This window comes from Peromyscus eremicus, chromosome 14 (assembly GCF_949786415.1).
Source record: "Peromyscus eremicus chromosome 14, PerEre_H2_v1, whole genome shotgun sequence".
NCBI classification, from domain to species: domain Eukaryota; kingdom Metazoa; phylum Chordata; class Mammalia; order Rodentia; family Cricetidae; genus Peromyscus; species Peromyscus eremicus.
This window is the reverse complement of record NC_081430.1, coordinates 70,544,451-70,569,937: the sequence shown is the minus strand read 5'-3', so window position 1 is coordinate 70,569,937 and position 25,487 is coordinate 70,544,451. Positions and strand designations below refer to the sequence as shown.

Below are 25,487 nucleotides of genomic sequence, written 5' to 3'. Positions count from 1 at the left end.
ATAAGAACTTTGTAGTCATAGTTTGCTACAGGAAAATGATATAAATACTCCTCCATTTCCTCAGCTGTACAAAGGGCATGTCACACCTACTTCTATGGGGCTATGGGATTAAATAGAATAATTTTTAGGAAGGGAGAATAAAGATAGTTTTTAACAGAGCACAGAAGATTTCTTTCAATTCTTGCCATTAAAGGCCTCAAGTGAGGGTCAGGAGAGAATCTGAGACAGTCACAAGAATATTTAATTTTGTATAGTTTAGAACATGCCATCTAAATGTTGAGCTTTTTAGTTTCAGGTAAGCACAGACTGAAGTGATCTGAAGAATCTAGGATACTTGGTGGGGGAAGGCAATTTCACTTTACTCTCTGGTATAGGATAAATGTTTTTATTTTAAACAAAGTAGTCAGAACATACTCATCTCATTATGAATGAGGCCTTATTAATGCAGAGTAATTGGTTTGTAAGTGAAGTCATAGAAAATGTATACACATTTTCCATTTTTAATTTCCAGTAAGTATAATTTTCATTTTTGTTCTTCTTTACATTTCTAAATATAACCTTAATTCCTTGCAAAAGGTAGTGGACTGTTTGATGTTTTTCCAAGTAACCCTCATCCATACATGTCTTCAACGTCACAAATGTTAATGGCCACCTCGTTTCTACTCACTGGGTTTGGTAATAGATGGTGATTCCTTGCATTAGGAAAGGAAAGAGCCATGACAGTCGGCTGCCGCAGCTCATTATGCTTAGAAGTTCATCACCAGTACTGTCAACGATATTCAGAAGACCCAGACCCAGGCCTTATCGAAGCCCCTCTAGACATCCTCCCCTTTGGAAACTCTGTCCTTAGCAGTACTGAGTTACTTGAGACTTGGTGGCTCTTACCAAGGTCCTGTCTCACCTTCTATTTTTGAGATACAGTTGCCATCCAATATGAGCTCCTCCAGGTTGACACAGGACTCCAAGCCTTCCATTTTGGAGAGGTTATTATTGCTGAATGATGCCCATTTCAAATTCTCCAATTTTTCTAGATTTGTGATTTCAAAGAGATGTTGTCCATCTAAATTTAAGGCAGTTATCTATACAATAATTCATATTACATGTTACTTCTGAATCTTGCAAACAAATTCAAAATCATTAGATTTAAAAAACTAACAGAACAGTCCAAATGTGACAAGTAAATGCTAGAATTCCTTTAGGAACTGGAAATTCTTTGTTTACGGGAAAGGTAAAGCTTGAAAAGACTCTAACAGGGGTGTTTATTGTGTTATGGACACAATGGTGTGGCAGTTGAGCTCCCGCTGCAGCTACAGGGGGAGGGGGGACATCTGCTGGCAAAGAGCTCAGTGCCTTTGGGGACAGCCTCAGCTGCAGAGGCACTTTCCCTCGGGGATAGTCCTTCCAAGCTTGGCTCATTGTTAGTTGTAGATGTAAAAACCATTTGGGACACATTTAAAGCATCATTCTGATTCCAGAACTTGGGACCACCAAGGCTTTTACTCAGCCTGCATTGCAGCCCAATATTACCATATATTATACAATAAAAATGTCACCAATATTTCCCATTTTCAAGAGTCCTATTAGCTTCATTGCTGTCCTTCATGTCTAGAAAGGACTCTGAGATGGTCAGGTGGCCTTATACAGCCAGAAGCTGTCGGGGTTGTGACTTGTCCCTGGCTGAGGCCTGGATAACTCTCTGATTCTCTTGCCAAAATTCCTGCTCCCTCGTCTTTAAAATGTTGGCTTGATCTCTGGCTCTGAGCATTAAGTTGGCTGAAACTTAGTATAAAAATCTACCCTTCAGTTTATAGCCAACCTTTATCCTAAATCTCCAATTCTGTGATAACTACAGTTGAAGACGAGCCCCTGTAACATTTAGAACTTGGCCTTAGCATTTCATGTTTTATACATACATACATACATACATACATACATACATACATATATACATACACACATACATACATATGGTACATTTATTATCTTAAAAATGATAAATTGCCTCATATGTTTTCTTTATTGAAGCATAATTGACCAATAAAATGATTAATATCTAAGGTATGTCATTGAATTTGATAGCTTTGTGTTATAAATTAAACTGTGATCTCAATTAGATGTGGAATCTAGATAATCAACCTCATGGAGGCAGGGAGAAGACGGGGGGTTTCTGCGGATGAAGATGGGAGCCCGTGGGAATGGAGTTGAAGGGCACAAAGTTTCAACTTTTCAAGAAAAACGAGTTCTGAGGGGTTAAAATATGTTATGACTTGCTGTGGGATGTATGGCAAATGTGTTGCTGATTAATCAATAAAACACTGATTGGCCGTTGGCTAGGCAGGAAGTATAGGCGGGGCAAGGAGGAGAATAAAGCTGGGAAGTGGAAGACTGAGTCAGAGAGACACTGCCAGCCGCCACCATGACAGACAGCATGTGAAGATGCTGGTAAGCCACGAGCCATGTGGCAAGGCATAGATTAATGGAAATGGGTTAATTTAAGCTGTAAGAACAGTTAGTAAGAAGCCTGCCACGGCCATACAGTTTGTAACCAATATAAGTCTCTGTGTTTACTTGTTTGGGTCTGAGTGGCTGTGGGACTGGCAGGTGAGAGAGACTTGTCCTGACTGTGGGCCAGACAGAAAAACTCTAGCTACAATGACTCCCTTTCAAAACAGTGTATCGTACAGTTGACATTTGCTAAGAAGGAACATCTTAAGTCTTCTTTCCTGTTTTACTTTATCTCTTTAATTTTTGGCCCTCATCTGTCTGTGTCCTCTTCATGGTTCACACCAACACTGGATACAAAGATCCATTTAAATAAGATGGTATACGGTTTGTTAGAATGAGCTGTTACCTTCGCGTACCAGTTCCCAGTCAGATGAAAATGTGGTCCTAACTTGTAAATCTGTGTCAGAATTTTGGCAGAAGGCCATATACTAAGCATCCGAGGTCTTTCCTCCTTAGAACTAGAGTTCTGTAAGAGAGTTAACTAAGAAAATAGAAAATATGATTAGTAAAAGTAATAGCACACTGATGTTCATTTATACATAGCTAAGAAGTTTTGTTTCCCAGGAAAGATGAATAGCCTAATAAACGATTTAAAATCATTTCCTATCTCTTAAATTATCCTCCAAATCCATGTAAGTTTTAACTTTCAGTTTTTCTTGTTTTGCAAACATTGAGGCATGCTAAGACAACACACAACTTCAAGAACGCTTATACTCCACAACCCATATAACGACCTCAAGAGACCGACTTACGATCTAGAACAGTACTGCTGTCACGCAAGCTCCTGTGGTCCCATCTCAAGCCCCTCTGCACCCGTCCCTATGGCAGCATTTTTGTCTACCATTCACTTGCTTTCTTCTCTCTAGTCTTGTTTGTGTCCATACACAACACGTCATTATACCTTACGTTGTTTGAACTATTTGGAAACCAACAGTAAGTTTTCTGCTACATTGCTCCTTTTCAACATTAGGAGGTTTATGCTTCACCATTTAGCTGGAATTCATTGGTAGTCAGTAGCATGTAAGCTCCCTCTCTGTGACTCTCTCTCTCTCTTCCTCAGTCTCTTTTCCAGACAGGGTCTCATGTAGCCCAGACAGTCCTTGAACTTTCTATGTAGTTTAGGATGACCTTGAACTTCTGATTCATCTGCCTCCACCTCCCGAGTGCTGGAGATTTTGATGTGCACACCATGCCCGGTTTATGCAGTGCTGAGGATTGAACCCAAGGCTTTTTTGCATGCTAGGCAAGCACTTGAGTACTAACTGAGCTACATGTCTAGCCTTGTATAGTATTCTCTTAATGACTCTGCTGACCATGAATACTGATGTTTTGTCCCAAGCTTTTGTTATTAAGAACACTACCATGGTGGCTATCATTGTGTCCTTGTTCATGACTCCTGTACATACACAAGGGTTTCTTCAAAGAATATGATCCCAAGCAAAATAGAAGTGTGTGTGTGTGTGTGTGTGTGTGTGTGTGTGTGTGTGAGAGAGAGAGAGAGAGAGAGAGAGAGAGAGAGAGAGAGAGAGAAGACAGAGACAGAGAGACAGAGAGACAGAGAGAGAGAAGAAAGAAAGAGAGACAGACAGAGACAGAAACAGAGTCAAAGAAAGAGAGAGAGAAGAGAGACACAGAGACAGAGACAGAGGCAGGAAGTGAAGAGAGGGGTGAGGAGTCAAACAATTTTTCTAAAGTGATTGTAACAATTATAATTACTATTCCATATTCTGGCTGAAACTTACAATTTTCACCAGTCTGTAAGATTAAGGATAATTGACTGATTACTGTGGTTTGAACTTCATTTTTTAATTCTAATGTGGTAAAGAATCTTTTTTCTAAATTAATTGACTGTTCTGATATCCTATCTAGTAAAATGTCTTTTAAACCCCTTCCTCCCCCCCCTCCCACTTAGTTGGTCGTCTTTTTCTGTACATATTCTGGATATTGAGAGAGACTACATTTTGACACTTGGGTTGTAAATTTCCTTCCCTGGCATATTACCTATTTTTTCTTTCCTTATAGTCTCCTTTAAGGAAAGGCTGTGCCAGTTTTATTGTAGACAAAATCTATCTTTCACGGTTATGCCTGTTGCTCCCTTCCTTGTGAATAATTTCTTAAACCATGGTCACAAGAATAAATCACAAGTATATTTTCTTCTAAACCACTCTTGGTTTCGCCTTTCCCAGTGGGGTTTTAGTGCACTGGCCCTAGCACTCTCTACTGAGCAGCCAAGATGGTCTGTAAAGGTGAGTCTATTGTCTGTCAAGCTCTCCCACAGGTTTGAGTCTCTCCTGGGTCTATGATCCAAGCTGTTGGTCTGTCTTTGAATTTGGTACCAATATCACATCTTAAAAATTTTAGTGGTCTTTGATTTCTATTGGGACAAATCTCTAAGTCTTTCTCAATACATTAATTATAATCTTATCAATAAAAGTTTTCTTCCCTTCATTTTGAGTAGATCCCAAACAAATTGTCATTTAAGTTTTCCAAAAAAATTAAGGCAAAAGAGCTAGCATCTTTTTTGAGCGTTGGGGATCAAGTCCAGGGCCTAACCTGAGCTGAGTAAATGCTTTGTCACTGATCTACAAGCCAACCACCCAGAGCACAGGATTCTTTATCTGTATAGTGTAGGTACTTCTTTCTCCACAGGCAAACAGGCTAGTTTTTTTTTTTTTCAGCCAGTTACACATAATACTGGTACTAAGCAGATACTGCACTAACTACTTTCTCAAAGCCTTCTAAGCTTACTGAACACACAAATACTGCTATTTGTGTACAGGCTCTAGAAAGTTCATGAGACTAGAAAATAGTTGCCATGGAGATATTGGGGGGGAGGGGAGTGGCATTTGGGGCTGTTCCAAGGTAACATTTATATGGAGAGGTATGGAGTAGGTCCATTGAAGTAGAAACATCGTCAAGTGGTAAGCACACTATATATTGATTTTTATTAATATGTTAGGAGAGAATGTCAAACTTAATGAAAGAAAATAAGCACAAAAAGTATTTGTAGGGGTGATTGTCTGTGCTTCACCCCTGAAGTAGTAGGCAGCCCGTAACTGCCCGGGGCAGAGACAGGGACCCCTTAAGACCTGAGATGCCTACATGCTCGCTCTCTTGGCTACCTTGTGATCCTGGATGATGGATGCTGGACTGCAGACCAAGTCAGAGTTCTCCAGAGAACCATGTTGGACTGAGCCTCACATCTCCTGGATCCCGTGACTGACCCCTTTGCTTGCTGTAAATTTACCCAAAATAAACCTCTTTTGACTATCAGATAAACTATGTGGAACTGCCTCATTAATTTCCACTATAAGTATTATTTATATGTTCCACCTAACACAAGGAATAGTAACCTACTACTCCAACCTGAGTAATCTTTGCTCCATTAATGAACTTCAGAGCTGCTTTGGTTTCTTCTTCAGAGATGAGGAGTCCATCTAAGTGTGTAAGAGTCTTTAGTCTGCCAATAACACTCAGCCTCAATGTGGTTGGCTTGGGAAAAAAAATATCAAAAAGTTAATTTACATAAAACATCACATGTATTATGGCATGGGAAAGTAGTTCTTTCCTTTCCACATAATTGAGAACTGTACATCTCTCTTCTGACTATATACTTATAAAACTTAAGACTTAATTTAATTCTTTGAATAATAGTTGGAATTAAATTATGTAAGGATAAACCTGTTGGATTTTTTTGGTGTGAGTCTGCCACTCTGGGAAGGAGATACCAGGAGCTGTTGCAGAGTGTGTGTGGTGAAAAGGATGATAAGGAACCACGGTGGTGATTCCTGCTTATGAATAGGCAGGAAGCCAGGCAGCTCCGTGCTGGACTCAGCACGGATCTCCTGCCTTTGATGTCCAACTTGACTACAGAGAGACAGTGACCATTCAAGAAGTCTGCTTTGGCCAAAGAAAAACATTGTTCATTTTTACTTAGCTTAAAAGAAGAATTTCAATGATATAAATTATTTAATGGAATTGGTCATTTTACTAGTACTTTTAAAATAATAAACATAGCCTTACAAATGTCATTTAGTTATTTATTGAGATGGGGTCTCACTACAGAACATAGGCTAGCCTTGAACTCACCATTCTTCTGCTTCTGTTTCTCAAGTGCAGTGTCTGGCTCTATGTATATTTTAGAAGCAATGAAGATATTTAAAATTACAAATTTGGGTTCATTTAAAATACTTGGAGATAACCTTAAATGTATACCATGAACAATAATAAAATAATGTTCAAATTTTCTTTCTATAACAGAATATGATTTTATAATTCAGGTTTAATAGGGGACACGATTGCTGCATTTAAAAGAGAATAAATAATGAAAATTGCAAAGTAAACTTATATGTTTATCATCTAGGGTTTAGGGCACATTGTAAAATGCTGTTCCCTTCTTAACAGTATGCTTCCCTCATCGTATCGTATTCTCCTTGGCTCCTGTGTGTCATTACAAAAGCATTCTAGCACACTGACATAGGAATTCTCTAGAAGTTTGCAAACGGCTATGACATCAATCACTCTTAGAGCAATAATGCATTCAAACTGTCACAGGTTACAAGATACCTGGCATGACATCACATTCGATTCATTAGATCACCACCCTAAACTCACTTATGAAGGACTTTAAAGGAAGTACAAGACACAGGGGTGGCTTGCCTATGTCTGGCTACTATTGGCCAGCAAGGCAGAAGAACGGCTCTGAATGAGAGCATCTGCTTCTCTAATGGTGTCTGTCACATACCTTCTGCCAGGGGTTGTGCTGAATGTCAAGGGTGAGAAGGCTCGTGGTGTGTTTGCACAACACGTTGATCTCCTCACTAGTCTTCTTTAGCTGGTTCCAGCTCAAGTCCAAATGCTTCAGTTTCATCAGGCCTCTGAATCCCTCCAGAGTTATCACGTGGTTATGGCTGGCATCCAGATACTCAAGGTTATACTGCAGCACATACAGAGAGGAGTCTGTGTTCACCAAGTGCTTTTCTCCACTTCTTTTAACACATCCCATGCTTTCTTCTAAGGCTCACGAAAACCTACACAAGAGTCACTCTGTCATAGCGTAACAATACTCTGGGTCAATTTTTCAGTTAGATTATGGCTTTGACAATGGTGGATTACTGGCACACACACACACACAATACCAATCCTTCTCAGAGACTACAGCTTAGGTTTCCCATTTCTCTGAACACAGAACTGCAGGGTCTTTCTGCACAAGAGGGCAGGCAAATGGTGACTTGCAGGACAAGTTGTTACCCACAATAAAATATGTCTTTACACCTAGACTTCTGGTTATAGTTTTGAAACAGCTTCATTCACAGAACACATCCTTGGAAACAGAAATGTAATTTTGTTCTATAATTTTCTTTTCTTTTTTCTTTTCTTTCTTTCTTTCTTCTTTTCCTTCTTTCTTTCTTTCTTTCTTTCTTTCTTTCTTTCTTTCTTTCTTTCTTTCTTTCTTTCTTTTTTTTTTTGAGGTGCACGAGTCTCTAAAGCTGGGCCTCATGGTATAGGCCCATGATCCCTGCTTCTTAAGAGGCAAAGCAAGAGGATAAGAAGTTCGAGGCCTGTCTGCTCTACAGAGAGACTTCAAGGCTGGTGTGAGACACTGGTTGAGAACCTATCTGAAATAAAAAGATGGGGCAGTGCTAGCACGTTTACGTAGCATGCACAAGGCCCTAGTCTCAATCCCACCAGGACAGTTAAAAATCACACAGTTTTAAATAATTTTTCAATAATAAATGAACACATTATTTATTGAAAATTTGGAAAAATAAAAGATAAATAAAAGGAATAAAACTGGAAAGCATTTGTAAGTCTATTGCTAGAAAGAAGTGATTGTTTTTGTTATTTTCACATGTATACTTTCCTATCATTTCGTATGCTTTTGGGATTTTCATTCATTACATATTGTCCAAAATGATTTTTCTTTTTTTGTTTTTTTTCCAGCTCTTTTGATTTTTAAATGCCGAATGCCATTTATTGAAGGAGGGAGGAGATCTTAAATACAGGCTTACAGCACAATGGGAGAACCCTGGTCTTTTCTGTGTCGAACACACAGACTGCAAGCCCAGCGCCACTTTGAGATCTTTGGCAGCAGTTAACTCTACAGCTCACACACAATTGAGCCTATATAATAATGAGTATTCAGAGACGGGTAATTCTTGGGGGGCACTCACCAACCTAACACAGAGCACCTGTGTAGCCTGGGCAGGTGTCTCCATGACAGGTAAGGTGACCTGCTGATGTCCCAAAATGATTTTTCATAGCGGCATATCATAGTATTTGGTGTGTTACTATTTCTAAGAGTCTTGCATATTACACTACGATGTTACACTTCTAGTTGCTAGCAACAACACAACAGACATTGCCAAGAAGGACACTAACTGCTATGCTGTGAGCTCTTAGAACCAAAATTTCTCCAGGTAAACAGTGGGGAATGATACAGGATCCGAAGGAAATCTTTAAGAGGGACCTGAAAGGCATAATGCGAAGATACAATTTCTACACGGTGGTGATAACCTGTTTTCTGCTATTCTAGACTGTTTGTGCACTGCCTCTAAAATCAATGATTAGAAATCAAATAACTGGTTACCAACAATAAAATGCGTTTTTCCTAAGATGACAAAGCCAAACTATCATGGGAGCAATGTGCACTTGGGTGGCAGCACTCCCGGGGCCAAGTGCAGGACAGGATCTAGCAGAGGGATCTAGGAAGCTGCACAAGGGGGCTTTGGCCCCAGGTAGCAACTCCCCTCTCTTTCTATGAGGGCTGCTTATGAGCAAGCTCTCCTTTAAGAGTACTCCAAGCCACACATCTGCATGGTTTATTTTAATATATCTTCATTTTATTTGTAGTAAATAATAAAATACATAATAGGGCCACCTAATTAACACAGCGACCACCTGTGCTGTACATTAGATCCCCAAAACATGTTTGTCTCATAATTGAAAGTGTCTCCCCTTCGACCTACATTTCCTCTCCCCCTAGGTCCAGACCATCATCCCGCCTCTATGCATTTGATTTTGTGTTTACATTTCAAAAGAGCAGCTCTTACCAAATGGTATACATCATCTAAGCAAGTAAATTCATTAAAGCTAATATTCAGTTTTCGAAGTCCGGTTAACTTGGAAAGATCTCTCAGTTTACTCAAGCTATTCCCATGTAGATTCAGATTCTGAAGCAAAATAAAATGTAAATTAAAAAAACAAAATACGTTACTTTCTGCAACACAATCTAGGTGTTAATAATATCTAACATATTTAGAATAATTATCATCACTTCTTGGCCTTTTGGTTAAGCTCAAGTGTAGAATAATTAAATCATCTACAATAATGCAAAACGAGAACACAGTCGTTTTGAATAACATCCAGAGAATGCTAATACAGTAAGTAAATATGCTGCATGATGTTGAAAGTTAAAAATAGTTTATAACAACATCAATGGGCCTGGTATATTGGCAAAAAATATTTTTAGTGAATAAATATTTTGATTAAGGTATTTATTAGAAAAGATCTGCTTCTCAGGTTAGCCAGTGAACAATGGAGGCTCTCCTGATTTAAGACATCAGGCAGAAAACCTCACAGGAAAGAGATGACAGGGTGCACCTTGGCTGAGCCACTGGACCAAGGAAGAAATTCTGAGAGTCTTGAAACAGGGGGCAGAATGTCAAAGAAGGACATGACAGACCATCTAAGACCAAGCCTACACCAGAAGGGGGCCCAGATGTTCTCTCTGCATCTCACCCTCAGATACACAAAATGAACATTACTGCAGTTTTATATTTAGAAGTTCTCATGACGCATACATGCTTCTCTGTCTTCAAAACTCCCTGTTATGAATAGTATCAAGTGAAGAGGCATTTTTGGGTAGACTATAAAGTTAAAAAAAATGGCACAAGGAAATGTACCATACAATTAACCAATTACAGTAGGCACACGAGGCATTGTGGGATAAATTCGGGTGTGTACTGTCAGCATGATCACACACTGTAATCATTTTGTGCTGTGGATACAACCGATTTCCTCTCGGGAAGAAACAACCCAATTTCCAATAGTATTTAAAAATTGGCTAAATGTGTAAGAAAGGCTAAGTTGTGCAGAAGATTCTGAAAAATCAATGACAGTTTGTACATCACATTTAATTCATCTCAAACAGAATTCATCTTCTCCACAAGGCTGCCTGGCTTAAGAGTTTCACTATCTATTGATTACCCTTCCCTTTTTTTACATATACATTTGACTATAGAAATATTTTTCAAGCCAGTTGTCTATTTTCACCCATACCAGTGCCTTGTACTGACTGATTCCTCTTTGGACCACGGCTACAGTTCCTACTGGATCTTCACACCACATGCCTGACTGTGCCGTTAAGACCACCCACAAGATACCAAAGTTAGGATCTTTAGAAGTGAGATTCTGTTCCTTGAATTATAAAAACATTTGAATTTGGCTTCCATAACCTATCCCATAATGTGGCTCCAATCTCCTAAATCTCCTGCCTTGGCTTCACACATCTTCCTTGAATTCCAACACACGCATCCATCTCCCAACATCACAACCCTGTATTTGAGTTAGACTGAAGTTCTCAGTGTTCCTGCAAGATACTAATATCTTTCAAAACCAAGTTCCTATAAGACAGAGTCTTTTCTCTGTCTGGCAGCTATAAACAAGTAGATTTTTCATATCCTTAAAAAAATCCATAAAAAACTCGTCTCCATAAAGCTTGTCCAGGATTCCCGTCTTCCTACATTGTTTATATATCTATTCACTAAATGAAACTGATGTTGTTGAGGTGAGGAGAGTAATTTATTCATTTTCAGTACTGTCCAGGTTAGTTTTTGTCAACTTGACACAAGCTAGAGTCATCTGGAAAGAGGGACCTTGGTTGGGAAAATGCCTCCATCAGATGGCCTACAGGCAAGTCTATGAAGCATTTTCCTGATTAATTATTGATGTGGGTGGGCCCATCTCACTTCCAGGCCAGGGGAGGTCACTCTGGGTTGGTGATTCTGGGTGGTATAAGAAAGCAAGCTAAGCAAGCCATGAAGGCAAGCCTGTAAGCAGCATGCCTCCATGGCTTCTGCATCAGCTCCTGCCTCCAGGTTCCTGCGTGACTTCCTTCATGATGGACAGTAAAGCTTAAGTGGAAATAAATGCCTCCCTCCCTAAGCTGCTTTTGGTCAGGTGTTTGTCAAAACAATAGAAGTCTAATTAGAACAGGCAACTAACAGTTAATTCGCTGCCTTTAACATAGCTAATTCTGAACAAATTACAGGTGAAAAAAATGAACTTAAGAGTCAGATTTACAACTGACAACTCTAATTTTAACACTTGATTGCTTATAAGAGAATATAAAATTCAGTGTCATAAGACATAGGGATATATTTTTATTTTATTTTTGTAAATTTTGTTTCCTGATGTCATAATAATACCAGTGTTTAAAAGGAAAATAAGAAATGCACTCTGAATTTCTTTTATCATACTGACACACACACGAAAAGAATAGAAAAGACAATGTCTAGATATTCCTACGACGATAGTGAGGACTTCCTAGCAGTCCTAGAAATTCCTGGTTTTGTGCAGTATAGTCAAATCTGAAGTGAAAAAGTCTAGCTGTTTAAGTGTCAATCAAAGCAGTCATCTAAGTGTGAAGAAATCCCCAGCAGGCCAAGTGCCATGAAATCTTATTTGCTCCTATTTTTATTTTTATTTACAACACCCACTTTTTGTGGGTGTTTTCCTGGTTTTTATTTAATCCCTTTAAGTTTAGAGGAACACATGCTGCTGGGTTCAGTCTAATCAAGTACATTCATCTTTTAGGTCTCTAAAAGATGTGGCAATTTCATTACTAAACTTTATCATGAAAGTTTCCCCGCTCTTATGTGGAAATCTCAGCCTTGTAGTTCAAAGTATTTTTGTCAACATGTTAACCGAGAAGACCACTTCTGTAGTTACCATTCTGCACTTTGACAGCTCAAGAGACGATGAGGCCATGAAGTCCCCATCAGTAATGACAACCAGTTAAGACAGACTTAACCTCATCTAGACTTAAATATCCAGTGGATGGTGACAATCCAGTTCCATGAACACAGTCTCTTGTAGCACTCTGAAAGCTATGTTTTCTGAAATTAGGAATTTAGGAAATAGACTTAGAACTGTCAATTTCCCTTATTTTCAACCTTGCACTCAGTCGTTTTAGGATTTTCTTCTTGAACCATGAATCTAGAAATGTGGCACTGGAGTCATGTAATTAAGTTCAAAGATCAAAATCATTTCTGCGTCTTTACCTGTATTTCAGCTCCCATGGTACCTACAGTGAGATACTGCAATGTGGGAAGAAAACTTGGTTTCTCAAGGTGCATCCATTTACTACTTCTGCAGGTTCAAACAAGCAACCCAGTGTCTCTGGTATATATATATATTTGTGTGTGTGTGTGTGTGTGTGTGTGTGTGTGTGTGTGTGTGTGTGTAAGCATTTTGAACTAGTAACTAAAGACCATCTAGTGTATGCCACATACTGTACTGGGTATTGCTGGAGTTGATGGCAGTCCATGGAGTTCTTATGGGTTATTTAAGAAAAAGCCACCTGCCCTTTCCTCAATATACCTTTGTGTCTAACTTTTAATTTTTTTTTTTAAGGTAACACTGGGCTGATAAGAAATTGTGTCAACAGCTTTAACTTGGCCTATAAGCTATTGGCCAAGTTAAAGACTTTGGGATCATTTTAGAGTAATGGCAAAACATTTGAGGATTTTAAGTAGGAGTATCTGAGATGGGATGAAACTAACAAGATCAGATTGGCATTTTGAGAAGATTATACGAGGTTGAGTGAAGCAGGCATTGGGGCAGGGCTTTGTTGCACCTCCCAGAACCTCCCTCCTATTGATTTTTGAAATATGATACCATGTCTATTTTAATCTATCCATCCACTTAGTTATTTATATGTAGATGTGTGTGCCATGGCACACATGTGGCGGTCAGAGGACAAATTATAGAAGGCTCATTCTTCTACATGTGGTTCTGGAGTTCTGACACAGGTCATCAGGCTTGGTGGCAAGCACCTTACTGGCTGAGCCATCTTTCCTGCCCTGAATTTTGTTTAGTTATATATTGATTAGCAGACCACAAGGTGAATGGTAATTCCTGGAGTTCAGAACTGCCATGATAGAGTTCAGAAGGCCTGGTTAGAAGGCTACAACAGTAGAGTAGGTCAGAGATGGTAGTAATCATGGTAGCAGCACATCTGAAACTGGTAAGTCTCAAAGTCAGAAACACAGGTAGGTTGCCATCTCAAGTAGAGTCAACTCAATGTACGTATGTCACTCTAATCAGTAGCTCAAATTCTGCTGACACACATGTAAAGACAAAGCTCTCCTGTACCCACTGATTAATACCAGATGCTGATTAGAAACTTTTTGCTTTGTTGATCATTCAGAATAAAAGCACTTGCTGCCTGGAAAGCCACCTCATGTGGCTATTGAACATCCAACACGTGGCTAGACTGAATGAAGACATGGCATTGGTAGAAAATACACTCAAAAATAAAGACTTAATACTAATATGTCTCCTTAATAAATTTTAACAATGATGGCATGTTGAAATATTGTATATATTTGGGTTAAATAAAATGTATCATTAAAACGAGTTTCGCCTTAACAAAATTGTGACAGAGTCATTGGAGAACTTAAAAAGACACACGTGAGCCAGGCGGTGGTGGTGCACGCCTTTAGTCCCAGCACTTGGGAGGCAGAGCCAGGCAGATCTCTGTGAGTTCGAGGCCAGCCTGGGCTACAGAGTGAGTTCCAGGAAAGCTACACAGAGAAACCCTGTCTCAAAAAACCAAAAAAAAAAAAAAAAAAAAAAAAAAAAAAAAAAAAAAAAAAAAAAAAAAAAAAGAAAGAAAAGAAAAAAAAAAAGACACACGTGGTTCTCTCTTGGTTACTACTGGAGAACCCTGGTCTAGTCTGCACACAAAGAGGGGCTGACACTTTTCAATCTAATTATACGATTCCTGGCAACAGGAGATAGTAACCTATTAACTTTAGACTCCATAAACTAGATTCAAACTTCAAATTCAAGTTTCCTTTTTCCAATTTTATTCTCATAATACTCACCACAATATGGCTGTAAACGTTAGTCTTAGCAAGGGAAATTATCGTCTTATCATCCAAACTAATGAGTTTTGGGCGGGGTTTAATCTTGGGCTCCATCTTCATAACTTCATCATCAAATTTCAAATCCTGTGAGAATACTAATCCTTCAGAATATTTTTTGCCTTCTTCTAGAATAACAGTGTTTAATGTAGAAAATAAAGAGTGAACTTTGACCTAAAAAATATTTCAAATGTTGAAAATTCAGTTGCTTACTTGTTACTTTAAAAACAAAATAGGCTATATAGAAAAAAAATTGACTTTTGAAGTTATACAATAACATCATATCTAGGATAATAAAAATCCTTTTAGTAAATATATAAGCATAGATCAAGATTATGAGCTAAGCATGGATGTGTCCATTCTCACCCATAAAGATTTTTTAAAATTGACAGAGGATAAATTTAAAACATTTTATGACAAAGGACACAAACAAGTGTTGAGAAATGATTAGACATGAAGCAGAAGGGATTGACGTGGCAGGTAAGAGCAGAAATATAACTTCTTAGCAGAAACATGCGGATGATAACATTTAAGAAATGGAATGTTTGGAATAAATAAATAAAAGTAGGAAACTACTCTCTGTAGTTACCAGGTAAGTAGTTACATCAGGAACTGTGAATGAGCAAATAAGAGCTACATGAACAAATGAACTTGACCCTAGAAGAACACAAAATAATTAACCAGAGTATATTTTTTAAACCTAGGAAAATACAGAATCTATAATAAAATAATAAGACACTGCACAAAAGAATAGGATAAATACTACAATAAATACATAAACAACTACTAAAATAAAAATACTTAGTAAATATTAAGAAGCCAAATGAATGTAACAACAGATTAAATTGTCAGCCTGGAAGCCAGTACTGAGGAAATATTTCAGAGCAAAGAATTAAGAGGTGCAATGTGAGAGAAAAATAGAAAGTCACCTCCACATCTTTTAAACGTGAGTTCAGAGGCCCTCCCCCAGTGTGGATTTCAGAAGACTTAACAGAGAACTGAAAAGAAGAAATAATCAAAGAAACTAAGAGAAGATAACTTCTCAGAAGTAAAGACAAAACTCAGTTATTACAGAGCTCTTCAAGTGGTGACCAGGCAAGCATGATGTCTTGCTAGCATCGTTAACCTGGGTTGCCCTTCCCTTGGCTTCTTCACTATGTGAGTTAATGAAAGACTGCTTATTATTTGTCTGAGGTTCTGTGTGCTTGACTGGTAGAATCCCCTTGTGAGAACAGTAAAAAAATATAAAATGCCCAGAATTATATTTAATACCATGTATTAAATATATAGAGAGGAAAATGTGAGAGCATACTCGAATGAAGTAAGCCATCATGTTTCTAGACAAGAAGACAAATGATTCAAAACAATTAACTCAGGGCTAGAGAAGTAGTGCAGTGGGTAAGAACAGTTGCCGTGCTGGCACAAGGACCTGAGTTATAATCCCCAGCACCCACGTAAAAAGCTGAGCATGGGTATGTGTGCCTGGAACCCCAGCACTGGGAGGCGAGGCTGGGCTATCCCCGGAGCTTGCTAGCTAGCCCGCCTGGAACTCCAGCACTGGGAGGCGAGGCTGGGCTATCCCCGGAGCTTGCTAGCTAGCCCATCTAGCCCAAGTGCTGAGTGAGCTTCTGTCAGTCATAGATCCTGTCTCAAAGTAACAAGGTGGACTTAATAGAAGAAAACACCTGAGGATGTCCTGTGCTGGCCTCCATATGCACACACACTCATGTGCACACACTACACACAAATCTATCACACAACCAACACACACAAACACACAAATAACACACACACACACACACACACACACACACACACACACACAACCAATTCATCCTAAATGAAGTTTCAGACTCAATACAGTTTCAATCAAATCTTAAAATAGAACTGATAAACTGATTTAGAGTTTGGGAAAAATGGTCAAGAATTTTTTAAAAAGGTGTTTTTAGTAGAAACTACTGAGCTGATTCTAATTTTTCTTAGGAAACAAAATATTCAAGAATAGGTAAGAAAAGTTCTTAAAAGATGGGGCAAGAAAATTTATCCTATCCTATATTAAAACACATTATCAAGGTTATATTTAACCAAAATAAATGTCTAAAGGTAGACAGTCAATCAATGGAACAGAACAGAGACTGAACATGAATTCCTTAAATTTTAAAATAGTTATAATGAGAGAGAATATTTCAAAACATAGCAAAAAAGACAATGAGTAGACAGTATCCATTAATATTTAAGAAAACAAATGGATTAATCCTTCAAATCACACAATGTAATGTAATTTCAAGGTAATATTTGAAAAGCTGAAAGTTTTAAAATAAGCTAAATAAGCACTGAGGAAAGACAGGATATTTGTTATAAAATCTTTGAAAAAAAATACAAAAAATTAAGAATCCACACAGGGGAAGATTAAGAGAACTGAAATTTGAGAAATTCACAAATTAGAAATTAAAATGTTAGCCTTTTGTTACAAGTAAAATTAAAAGACAACAGAAAATATTGGCACTATAAAGTATTAATATCTACAAGATATAACTGTAAAAATCAGTATGAAAACAAGTCTCACAGAAGTGACCCAAGAATTTAGCAGATGGCTTGCTATATTGTGAATAATTTTAAGCATATGATGTTTGAAATATTCTGCTTTTTGCTTAAGAAAATGGAAAAAAAATTGATAGGGTACCATGCTGACAAGGATGTAAGAAAACAGGGTCTGCCACACTCTGGGGGACATGAGTAAAATGGTCCAACCTCCGTGGAGGAAATGGGCAATGTCAAAATTTTAAATATCTATATCTGCTGACTTTCCATTTTTTCAATAGATCTCTCTTGCATAGGAACTTCTATAGTCATATAAAGACATATATAAATAATCTCCACTCAAATATTATTTTAAATAGTTAAAACTACACACAACATATTTGTTATCAACACAGGAGAATTTGAATCAGAGTTTTGCTGGATAGTATACAGCCACAGGAAGAAGAAATTATACATCTATGTAACAACATATGTTCACAATGTACTATGAGAAGCAAGGTGTAGAGCTTGATTCTACTAGCTAAGACTGTGTGTTGTTGTATATGTCAACAGAAAAGGATTGCAGACAAACCCACACAATTGTTAGGTGGATGCGTTGGTAAAGAAAGTGCAGGAGGTTAAGGGGGAAGTAGCTTCCCATGTTTACTCTATAGGCATCCACGGGCTTTGAATCTTTCCCAGTGATATTACAGTTGTATAATACTCCTATAATATGCTCACATAACAAAAGTATTCAGGTGCCATAACGGTATGCTTTGGAAATGCAGTCCTTTACAGAACAGCCATTGTACATTCTCTCTCACACACACACATACACATACATACACACACACACACACACACAAAGCATGAATAGGCACATATAATACAAGCTCAGCATAACACTACTGTTCTGTTGTTCAACTCCCAGTTAAGGAATCCCTGCTTGAAAAAATTGACAACAATGCGTACCACTGTGAGATACTCAAATTCAACGATGTATTCTGGCAAAACAAGGTCATGGTCAAAGACAAACCACTTGTACTGCCGATAGCCACAATCACAATGTCTTTGTCCCAGGATAGAATCTAGAGTAAAAAAAAAAAATCAAGCAAGACAAACATTCAAAATACAATAAACCTTTTTACCCCAGGACAGATGAAGAAGTAACAGTAAGACCTTACCAACAATTTCCCACAGTTATAAAAATCCTCCCGTACCCCAACATGGATGTCAGAACCGTTACAGCCCTTTCTCCAGAGCAGGGTTAATGCTTGTGCTTATCATTTTACCAACGAATAAAGGACCATGGAGTTTTGATAAATATAGCACTCTAAGACCTTTATTAAAGGTTCCTATTTTAATCATTTGAAAACTAATACACACATACACCTGTGTGTACACACTTGCACACACTCACACATGAAAATCTCCGTCTCCATGGCTTCTGCAACCATAGATTCAAAAACTGCTAAGCAGATATATATATATATATATATATATATATATATATATATATATATATATATATATATATTGTCTGTAGTGAACACGTACAGATTTTTTTCTTGTCATATTCCTGGAACAATGAACATAGTCATGATTTGCAGTCTTTCATTTGTACTGTATTAGGTATTAAAGCAATATTGAGTTGGTGTAATGTACCCAGGAAGACTGTATAGGTGACATGCATACACTACACTATTTGATATGGGCTTGAGAATCCATGAAGTTTGGTATCTATAGGTGGTGTGTGTGTGTGTGTGTGTGTGTGTGTGTGTGTGTGTGTGTGTGCACGGGCAAACTCTAGAACTAATTCCTCAGATACTGAGAGTTGAGTGTAGGTGTGTAAAAATAATTAAAATTGGTGAAATAAATCACACACACACATACACACACACACACCTCATTGATGTAACAGAAAAATCATTAGTATTCAGAAGTAGGTTTTTGTAGAAAAGTTTATAGGTCTTGTTACATAGAGGTTAGATCACTAGCTATGTTATAAACTATTGTATTAAGTAGAGATGCTTTGTACTGAGAGGTATGAAACCACACATTTTTCTTTTTGGCACCATACCTAGCAAATGTCTCTGCGGCATGAACACCGAGTTAACCGTGGGATAGTTGGCTTTACTGATGGGCTCCTGTTCACGAGCCTGAACACTCTGGCCAAGGAAAACCTTCGAAATGAGGATGGTGCCTAAATGTGAAAAAGGAGACTTAATTGAGCAAATATGACCTTAAGCCATCTCCAGTGTAATCTTTACTAACCTCAAGCATGACATAACGTCCTGTAAAGGCAGAGGTCATGGCTCTCTTGCTTGCTACTATATAGTACACAGCACAGAACTTGATTCCAAGTAGGAGCTAAGACATATCTGTTAAAGGAATGAACTGGTCACGAAAGGAGCTACAGTGAACTCAGCTTTAAGTGTCGGGCACGGTGGTTCACACTTATAATCCTGGCACTTAGAAGGCAGAAACAGGACTCTTACAATTTTATTTATTATCCTTATTTATGTGTATATGTATGTGTCTGAGTGTGGGTTGTGTACATGAGTATAGTGTCTGTTCCAGAAGAGAGTGTTGGATTCCCTGCAACTGGAGTTATACAAGGTGGTTCTGAACCACCCAATGTGGATGCTGGAACTGAGCTCTGGTCCTCTGGAAGAGCAGCCAGTGCTCTTACCCACTAAGCCATCTCTCTAGTCCTATTTTTTTTTTATTTTCACCATACATAAAATACAAAATGTAAATCAGGAGAACCTGCTTTAGAAAACACATTTTGGGAGGATTAAGTAAATAGTAAATATGAGGTTTTTCTAATAATGGGAATGGAAAAGAATGGTTTAAAAGTGTCAGAGTTTTTCAAGGAAAGAGTTCTTGATTTTGCAATCAGCTGGAGTTTCTGAGGCTATTTAACTACATGAAGGAAGGGGAAATCAGGCACAGTTTACAGTTGGCCAGGAAGCATCCCTGAGGAACTGTGGGCTGATCCTGGAAGGCCAGTCTCAAAGACTCAGTAAGTACATGAGTGCTGCCAGGGCTTAACCCTAAGGCTTGAGGCATGCCAGGCCAGGCAGGCATTCTACTACCATGCCACAGCTCCAACCACAGCAGGTGTCCTGACTGAGCACAAACCACAGTGTTGCCTATCCAATTCTCAGTCAGTTTGGTGATTAAGAGATTTAAAAAAAAAAAAAGGTGCCCTTAATCCCTAGCCTGATTATTTATTCTCTTTATTGTATGTATCAATATTTTATATTTATACTTATTATAGTAACTGTAACTTTGTATTTGATTACATGATTATTGGTATTTGGAGGCACGACATAGCAACTGGTTTAGATAAACCAAACAGTGCCTAACATACAGTAGCACTCAATTAGTTCATATGGAACTAAGGGTAAACGGTGGAAGGCGGGGCAAGAGAAGGCTTGATAAGCTGGCCTTTTCTCCCAACCTGGAAATAAAACCTTCCAGAGGCGGCTTGCAAGTTGGTTCTTGTTCTTACCCTGTGCTGTTGGAATTTAGCAGAGTCGCTGTATCTGGGATAGACATTAGAGTGAACAATTGTTTTCTAGAAGTACTTTGATCTTGAAGGATCAGTGTGGTAACCAGTCAAGAATCTTTGTAGAAAACAGTAACTGTTTTCCGTGATTTGTAGAATTGTTTTACTGAAGGGGCGTTGCAGCCTTTGTATGGCTTTGGTCACAAGACACCCTGCCACACCTGAGGCTCTTGGATTATTGTGTATTGCAAATGATACATAATAAAGAACTAAAATCATGAGGAAATGTGATGCTTTCCTTTAGTGAGACATCTAGATTAGATTAGGGATCTTGCTATGGGAAATGCTTTACCCAAAAAAAACAACTTTGTGTAATAATCAATAAATACACCTTTGTATGGCTGTTCAGGGTTCAGTCCATTAGAAAGGCTGGACCTTCCTGCCACATAGGCCTTAAGATTTCATCTTGGAGTGACTTCTTTCTTCAACTGACCCATGCTATACTGAACACCCCGACAATGCTGACGTTTATCTAAGTGCAAGGATAGTATTTAGTGACTGAATACATTAGCATGCAGCTTGCCTTCTAGAGAACAATGTCTAATCCACATGCCTCCCAGCCTGTCTCCTGCCGCAAGTCAATCAGGTGTTCTTACCACCTTAGAGTGATGACTCAGATCAGTGGAGTCCAACCTCCCTCACTACTTTATCTGATTATTTCACACACAAGACGGTTCTTTGCTCTTTCTTGTGAAGGTAGTGTGTGTAAAGAAATATACGTACAGACCTCTGGGTTCATTCTTGTGATGCAACATAACAAGAACAAATGCAGACTCTGAAAAGCATGTGTAAGTTGGATGAAATATCTGAGTAACAAAGACTCTTCTTCCTAACGCTGATACACAATAAAGACTGAGTGTTAGCTGACAGTGCAGATAACACAATAGAAACATGACACTATATTGTGAGGATGACGTAAAACAATTTGGACAGAATCTTCTTGGATAAAACCGAGAATGAAGACAACTCGGAAGAGACTGAGGAAGCAGTCTAGCGACTTCAGAAGCACTGTCTGTATTACCGTGTCTGAAGAGGTCGCAGTCTGCCAGACTTCTCATCTCCTCCTTACACTTCTGCTGGAGGAACTCAATTCGGGGGCACTCACACATACTGAGGCTGTTCACAAGGGTGACGGCTTCGTTTCTGAGAGGGGGCTGTAAGGGGAAAACAAATCTGAGGACTTCTTTTTTCACAAAACTGACAACATCCCTACTTCAATGCAGATGGCTCTCATTTTGTTTCTGCGTCAGCCAAAGCAATCTGCAGAGAAATAGATAACCTCCAGGTGCAGCTTCATTATGCAAAGCCATTTAAATATTCAAAATTCACATGCAAATAGGTCTATAAAGAAGTGATAAGGAGCAAAATTTGCTCCCAGGAAGCCAGCCAGAGTCAAGAGCAGCCACAGTACCATGTGGTGCAGGGCTCAACAGCTTTCAACACGGACTTGTGGAAAACTCTTGTTAACTCCAGAAAGAAGGCCCCATGGAGGTGAGGTACCACATCAGTGAAGGATCCCGTTCATCTCCGTGTATACCATACAGTCTACAAGATTTTCCAGAAACAAAACGTTTCTAATTGTGCACAAACATCAGCTTTTGTGTGACAAACTTCACTTCTTCCAAATTGTATCAGGAATAATTACAGACCACTCTAAAGAGCAAATAGATCACTGTTCTGAGTAAGAAAATTAGAGCGATAAGTGATTATATGAGTATCCAAAGATGGGTGTAGAAGTTGGCAAAGTCATGACTTGAACTCAGATCTACTTGTCCTTGTCACAACCTCAGAGTTTTAAATTTATCATTAGTTTTCGAGTAACAGCCAAAATTATTTAGAGTTATGTCTTTTCTGAAATGTCACACCCACACACACACACCCACATACACACACACCCACACCCCACATGCACAGAGGTTTCTTTTTTCTTTTTTTCTAATTGAAACCCAAAGCTACTTAAAGAAGTTCTTTAAAAAAACCAAACACTTAAAGCGTCATTCCTGGGACTACAAATTCCACACTTGAGCAAATGATCTTCTCACCCTGCAATGAACATCACCGCTTAGTTACAGTCTCAGTGCATAGCATTGGGAAGCTTCACTCTAACCTTGCCTCTCAGGGGACAGAGAGAAGACAGGAACCATGAACAGGAACTAAAAGTATAAGACATCTCAAGATACATCAGACAAGGCACCCTTCTTAAATGAGTAGAAAGCAATAGTGGACCAGTGGCTTGGGCTTTAAGACAGGAGGGAATCCAAAGAGAAATTTAAAGGAAAATTATTTAAGAGCAGAAAATGTACTAAGGTACATACATACATAGGAGTTATGACCATGTCCACTCATTCAGTACATTTTTACTAAGAATTTGGTCCATAAACATAGTCCTTGCCCTTACGCACTAGTAGAGAAAGGTTTACAAATGATGGCATTGCAGCACATTGAAAGTTCTGGAATAACAAGTGATTGCTACTCAAAGAACTCAGTGCTTAGCAATTTGGAGGGCTAGCCAGAGTTTTCCATTCCTGCTCTTTAATCTGCAGCACAAGGGCGGTTCAAAGATAAGATGCTCCCTTTAAAAGCAGGGAGGAACTTCATCCTATCCAGCTGCTGCATGTGGACCAAGAGCCAATCAATTTTATTCTTAAACTTGTCAAGCAGTTGTACTTATTCTAGAAACCATGCACAACACAGAAAGCAATGAAATAAAAAGCAGGAAATTTGTTTCTTTGAAAACTAAGTGGAAAATTGAGTGAATTTTGTTGTATGATTTTTGTTTGTGTTCTGACAAATAAAGCTTGCCTGGAGATCAGAGAAGCAGAGTAACAGCCACTAGAGACTTCTTATCTCTATGAATTCTCAGACTGAATCGGGGGAAATCCTATCTCCACCTGCCTTATATTCCTGTCTCCACCTCCTGATTGTGCTGGGATTAAAGGTGTGAGCCTTCCAAGTGCTGGGATCAAAGGCATGAGCCTTCCAAGGGCTGGGATCAAAGGCATGAGCCTCCCAAGTTCTGGGGTCAAAGGTGTGAGCCTCCCAAGTGCTTTATTTGTCACAACACAAACAAAATACCACACAACAGAAATTCGGTCAAGGTTAGTTGTTTAAAACCGCTTCCAAAAATGTTTGGGCAAAGCCAAGCCTAAGTTGGTGGGAGCCAAGAAGGCTCCTACAAGCTAGGTGGCTTTTGGGCTGAAGATGATGTTTAAGAACCTAAGGACCATCCAAAGTAGAATGAGATGTGGTTACGGCCAAGGCCAAGACGTCTAAGAGGGCCGATTTCACTGTTGAAGATTTAAGCTGACAAGCGTATGTAAATCTACATTTGAAGTTCAAGGATTTGTTGGGTTGTGTACAGTTTGCCATCTCTCCCCCACTTACTTGGGACCGAACCTATTTGTCTCCCAACCCTAGCTAGGTAAATGCTCTACCACGGAACTGTAATCCCAGGATTCCGTTTATTTTTTATTTTGAGACAAGGTAGTTGTCCAGAGTGGCCTTGGACTTGCTCTGAAACCTAGGCAGCTCTTGAAATTGCAATCCTCCTGTCTCAGACTTGCAGGCAGCTGGAATGAGAGGCCTGGTTGTTCTTTTTTTTTGTCTAGTTCTTCATTTTAATTGGCTTAAAAAATTTAACTTGCAAATTAGGAAAGAGTGCTCCAACTGTTTAAGAATCAGGGAAAGCTACAGAGAGAACACCCTTAGCTGAGTCTTGAAGGATGAGAAAGTTTGGCCCAGGAAATGAGGATTCATTATTTTACCAGAGAGAAAATTGGTGCTGAGTTAGGAGACTCTCAAGTACAGCCCACACTTCATCTGGCCACCTGCTGTATCTGGTAACAGGAACATAGACTGAAGCCAGGTTCTTCTTCTCTGCTCCAGCCCTCTGGTGTATAAAACACAAGCAACCCAAGACATGCTTCTTGTCCAAACTACTTATCAGAGTCTGTCTCCTGATGCATAACCCAAGTGCTTATCTCTATTCACTGGGTGCCATTGTGGTATACACATTTAGCTCATCTGGTCTTCTGGGTGCTTCACAATGACAGTGCTCTCATTCCTCTGATCTTCTCAAGGTGAGTAACTGATGGTATTTGGAGAGAGAAGACTGTAAACTTTAACCTCATAGTATTCCCATGTGTAGAGGCAAGGAACAAAAGGAAAATGATGGCGGAACAACCAAGTGTGAGAAGGATAAGTCTGGAGAGATGGCTCAGTGGTTAAGAGCAATCGCCACTCTTCTGGAGAACCTGGGTTCGATTCCTAACACCCACATGGCAGCTCAAAACTGCCTGTAACTTCAACCCCCAAGGGCACCTGAATGCATATGGTGTACATACACACACTTAAGTTAGAAGGACAGAAATAGTGTAGTATGAGTGTCTTAGTTACTATTGCTGTGATGAAACACCATAACCAAAATCAAGTTGGGGAGGAAAGGGTTTTGTTCCACTTCCACTCCATATCACTTTTCATCACCGAAGGAAGTCAGGACAGGAACTCAAGCACGGACAGGAACCTAGAATAGGAGCTCATGCAGAGGCCACAGAGGGGTGCTGCTTACTGGTTTGTTCCCCATGGCTTTTCTTAGTCTACTTTCTAATAGAATCCAGGACCACCAGCCCAGGGATGGCACTACTCACAATGGGCTGGACCCTCCTCCATCAATCACTAATTAAGAAAACGCCCTATAGGCTTGCCTACAGCCCCATCTTATGGCAGTATTTTCTTAACTG

General features: G+C 39.0%; 1 protein-coding gene across 7 annotated transcripts in view; it reads right to left on the bottom strand.

Annotated features, from left to right (window-relative positions):
- Positions 1 to 25,487, bottom strand: part of Lrrc9 (leucine rich repeat containing 9) — an 81,014-nt gene that overhangs the window by 26,726 nt on the left and 28,801 nt on the right. For all 7 annotated transcript variants that reach the window (XM_059279124.1, XM_059279125.1, XM_059279123.1 and 4 more), the window contains exons 13-21: positions 21,770 to 21,902; positions 19,255 to 19,377; positions 18,147 to 18,262; positions 14,616 to 14,828; positions 9,558 to 9,677; positions 7,250 to 7,441; positions 5,872 to 5,997; positions 2,852 to 2,986; positions 902 to 1,079 (exon numbers count right to left, since the gene is read on the bottom strand). In XM_059279124.1, coding sequence (XP_059135107.1) covers positions 902 to 1,079; positions 2,852 to 2,986; positions 5,872 to 5,997; positions 7,250 to 7,441; positions 9,558 to 9,677; positions 14,616 to 14,828; positions 18,147 to 18,262; positions 19,255 to 19,377; positions 21,770 to 21,902 — 1,336 coding nt within the window. The remainder of the gene's footprint in view (positions 1 to 901; positions 1,080 to 2,851; positions 2,987 to 5,871; positions 5,998 to 7,249; positions 7,442 to 9,557; positions 9,678 to 14,615; positions 14,829 to 18,146; positions 18,263 to 19,254; positions 19,378 to 21,769; positions 21,903 to 25,487) is intronic.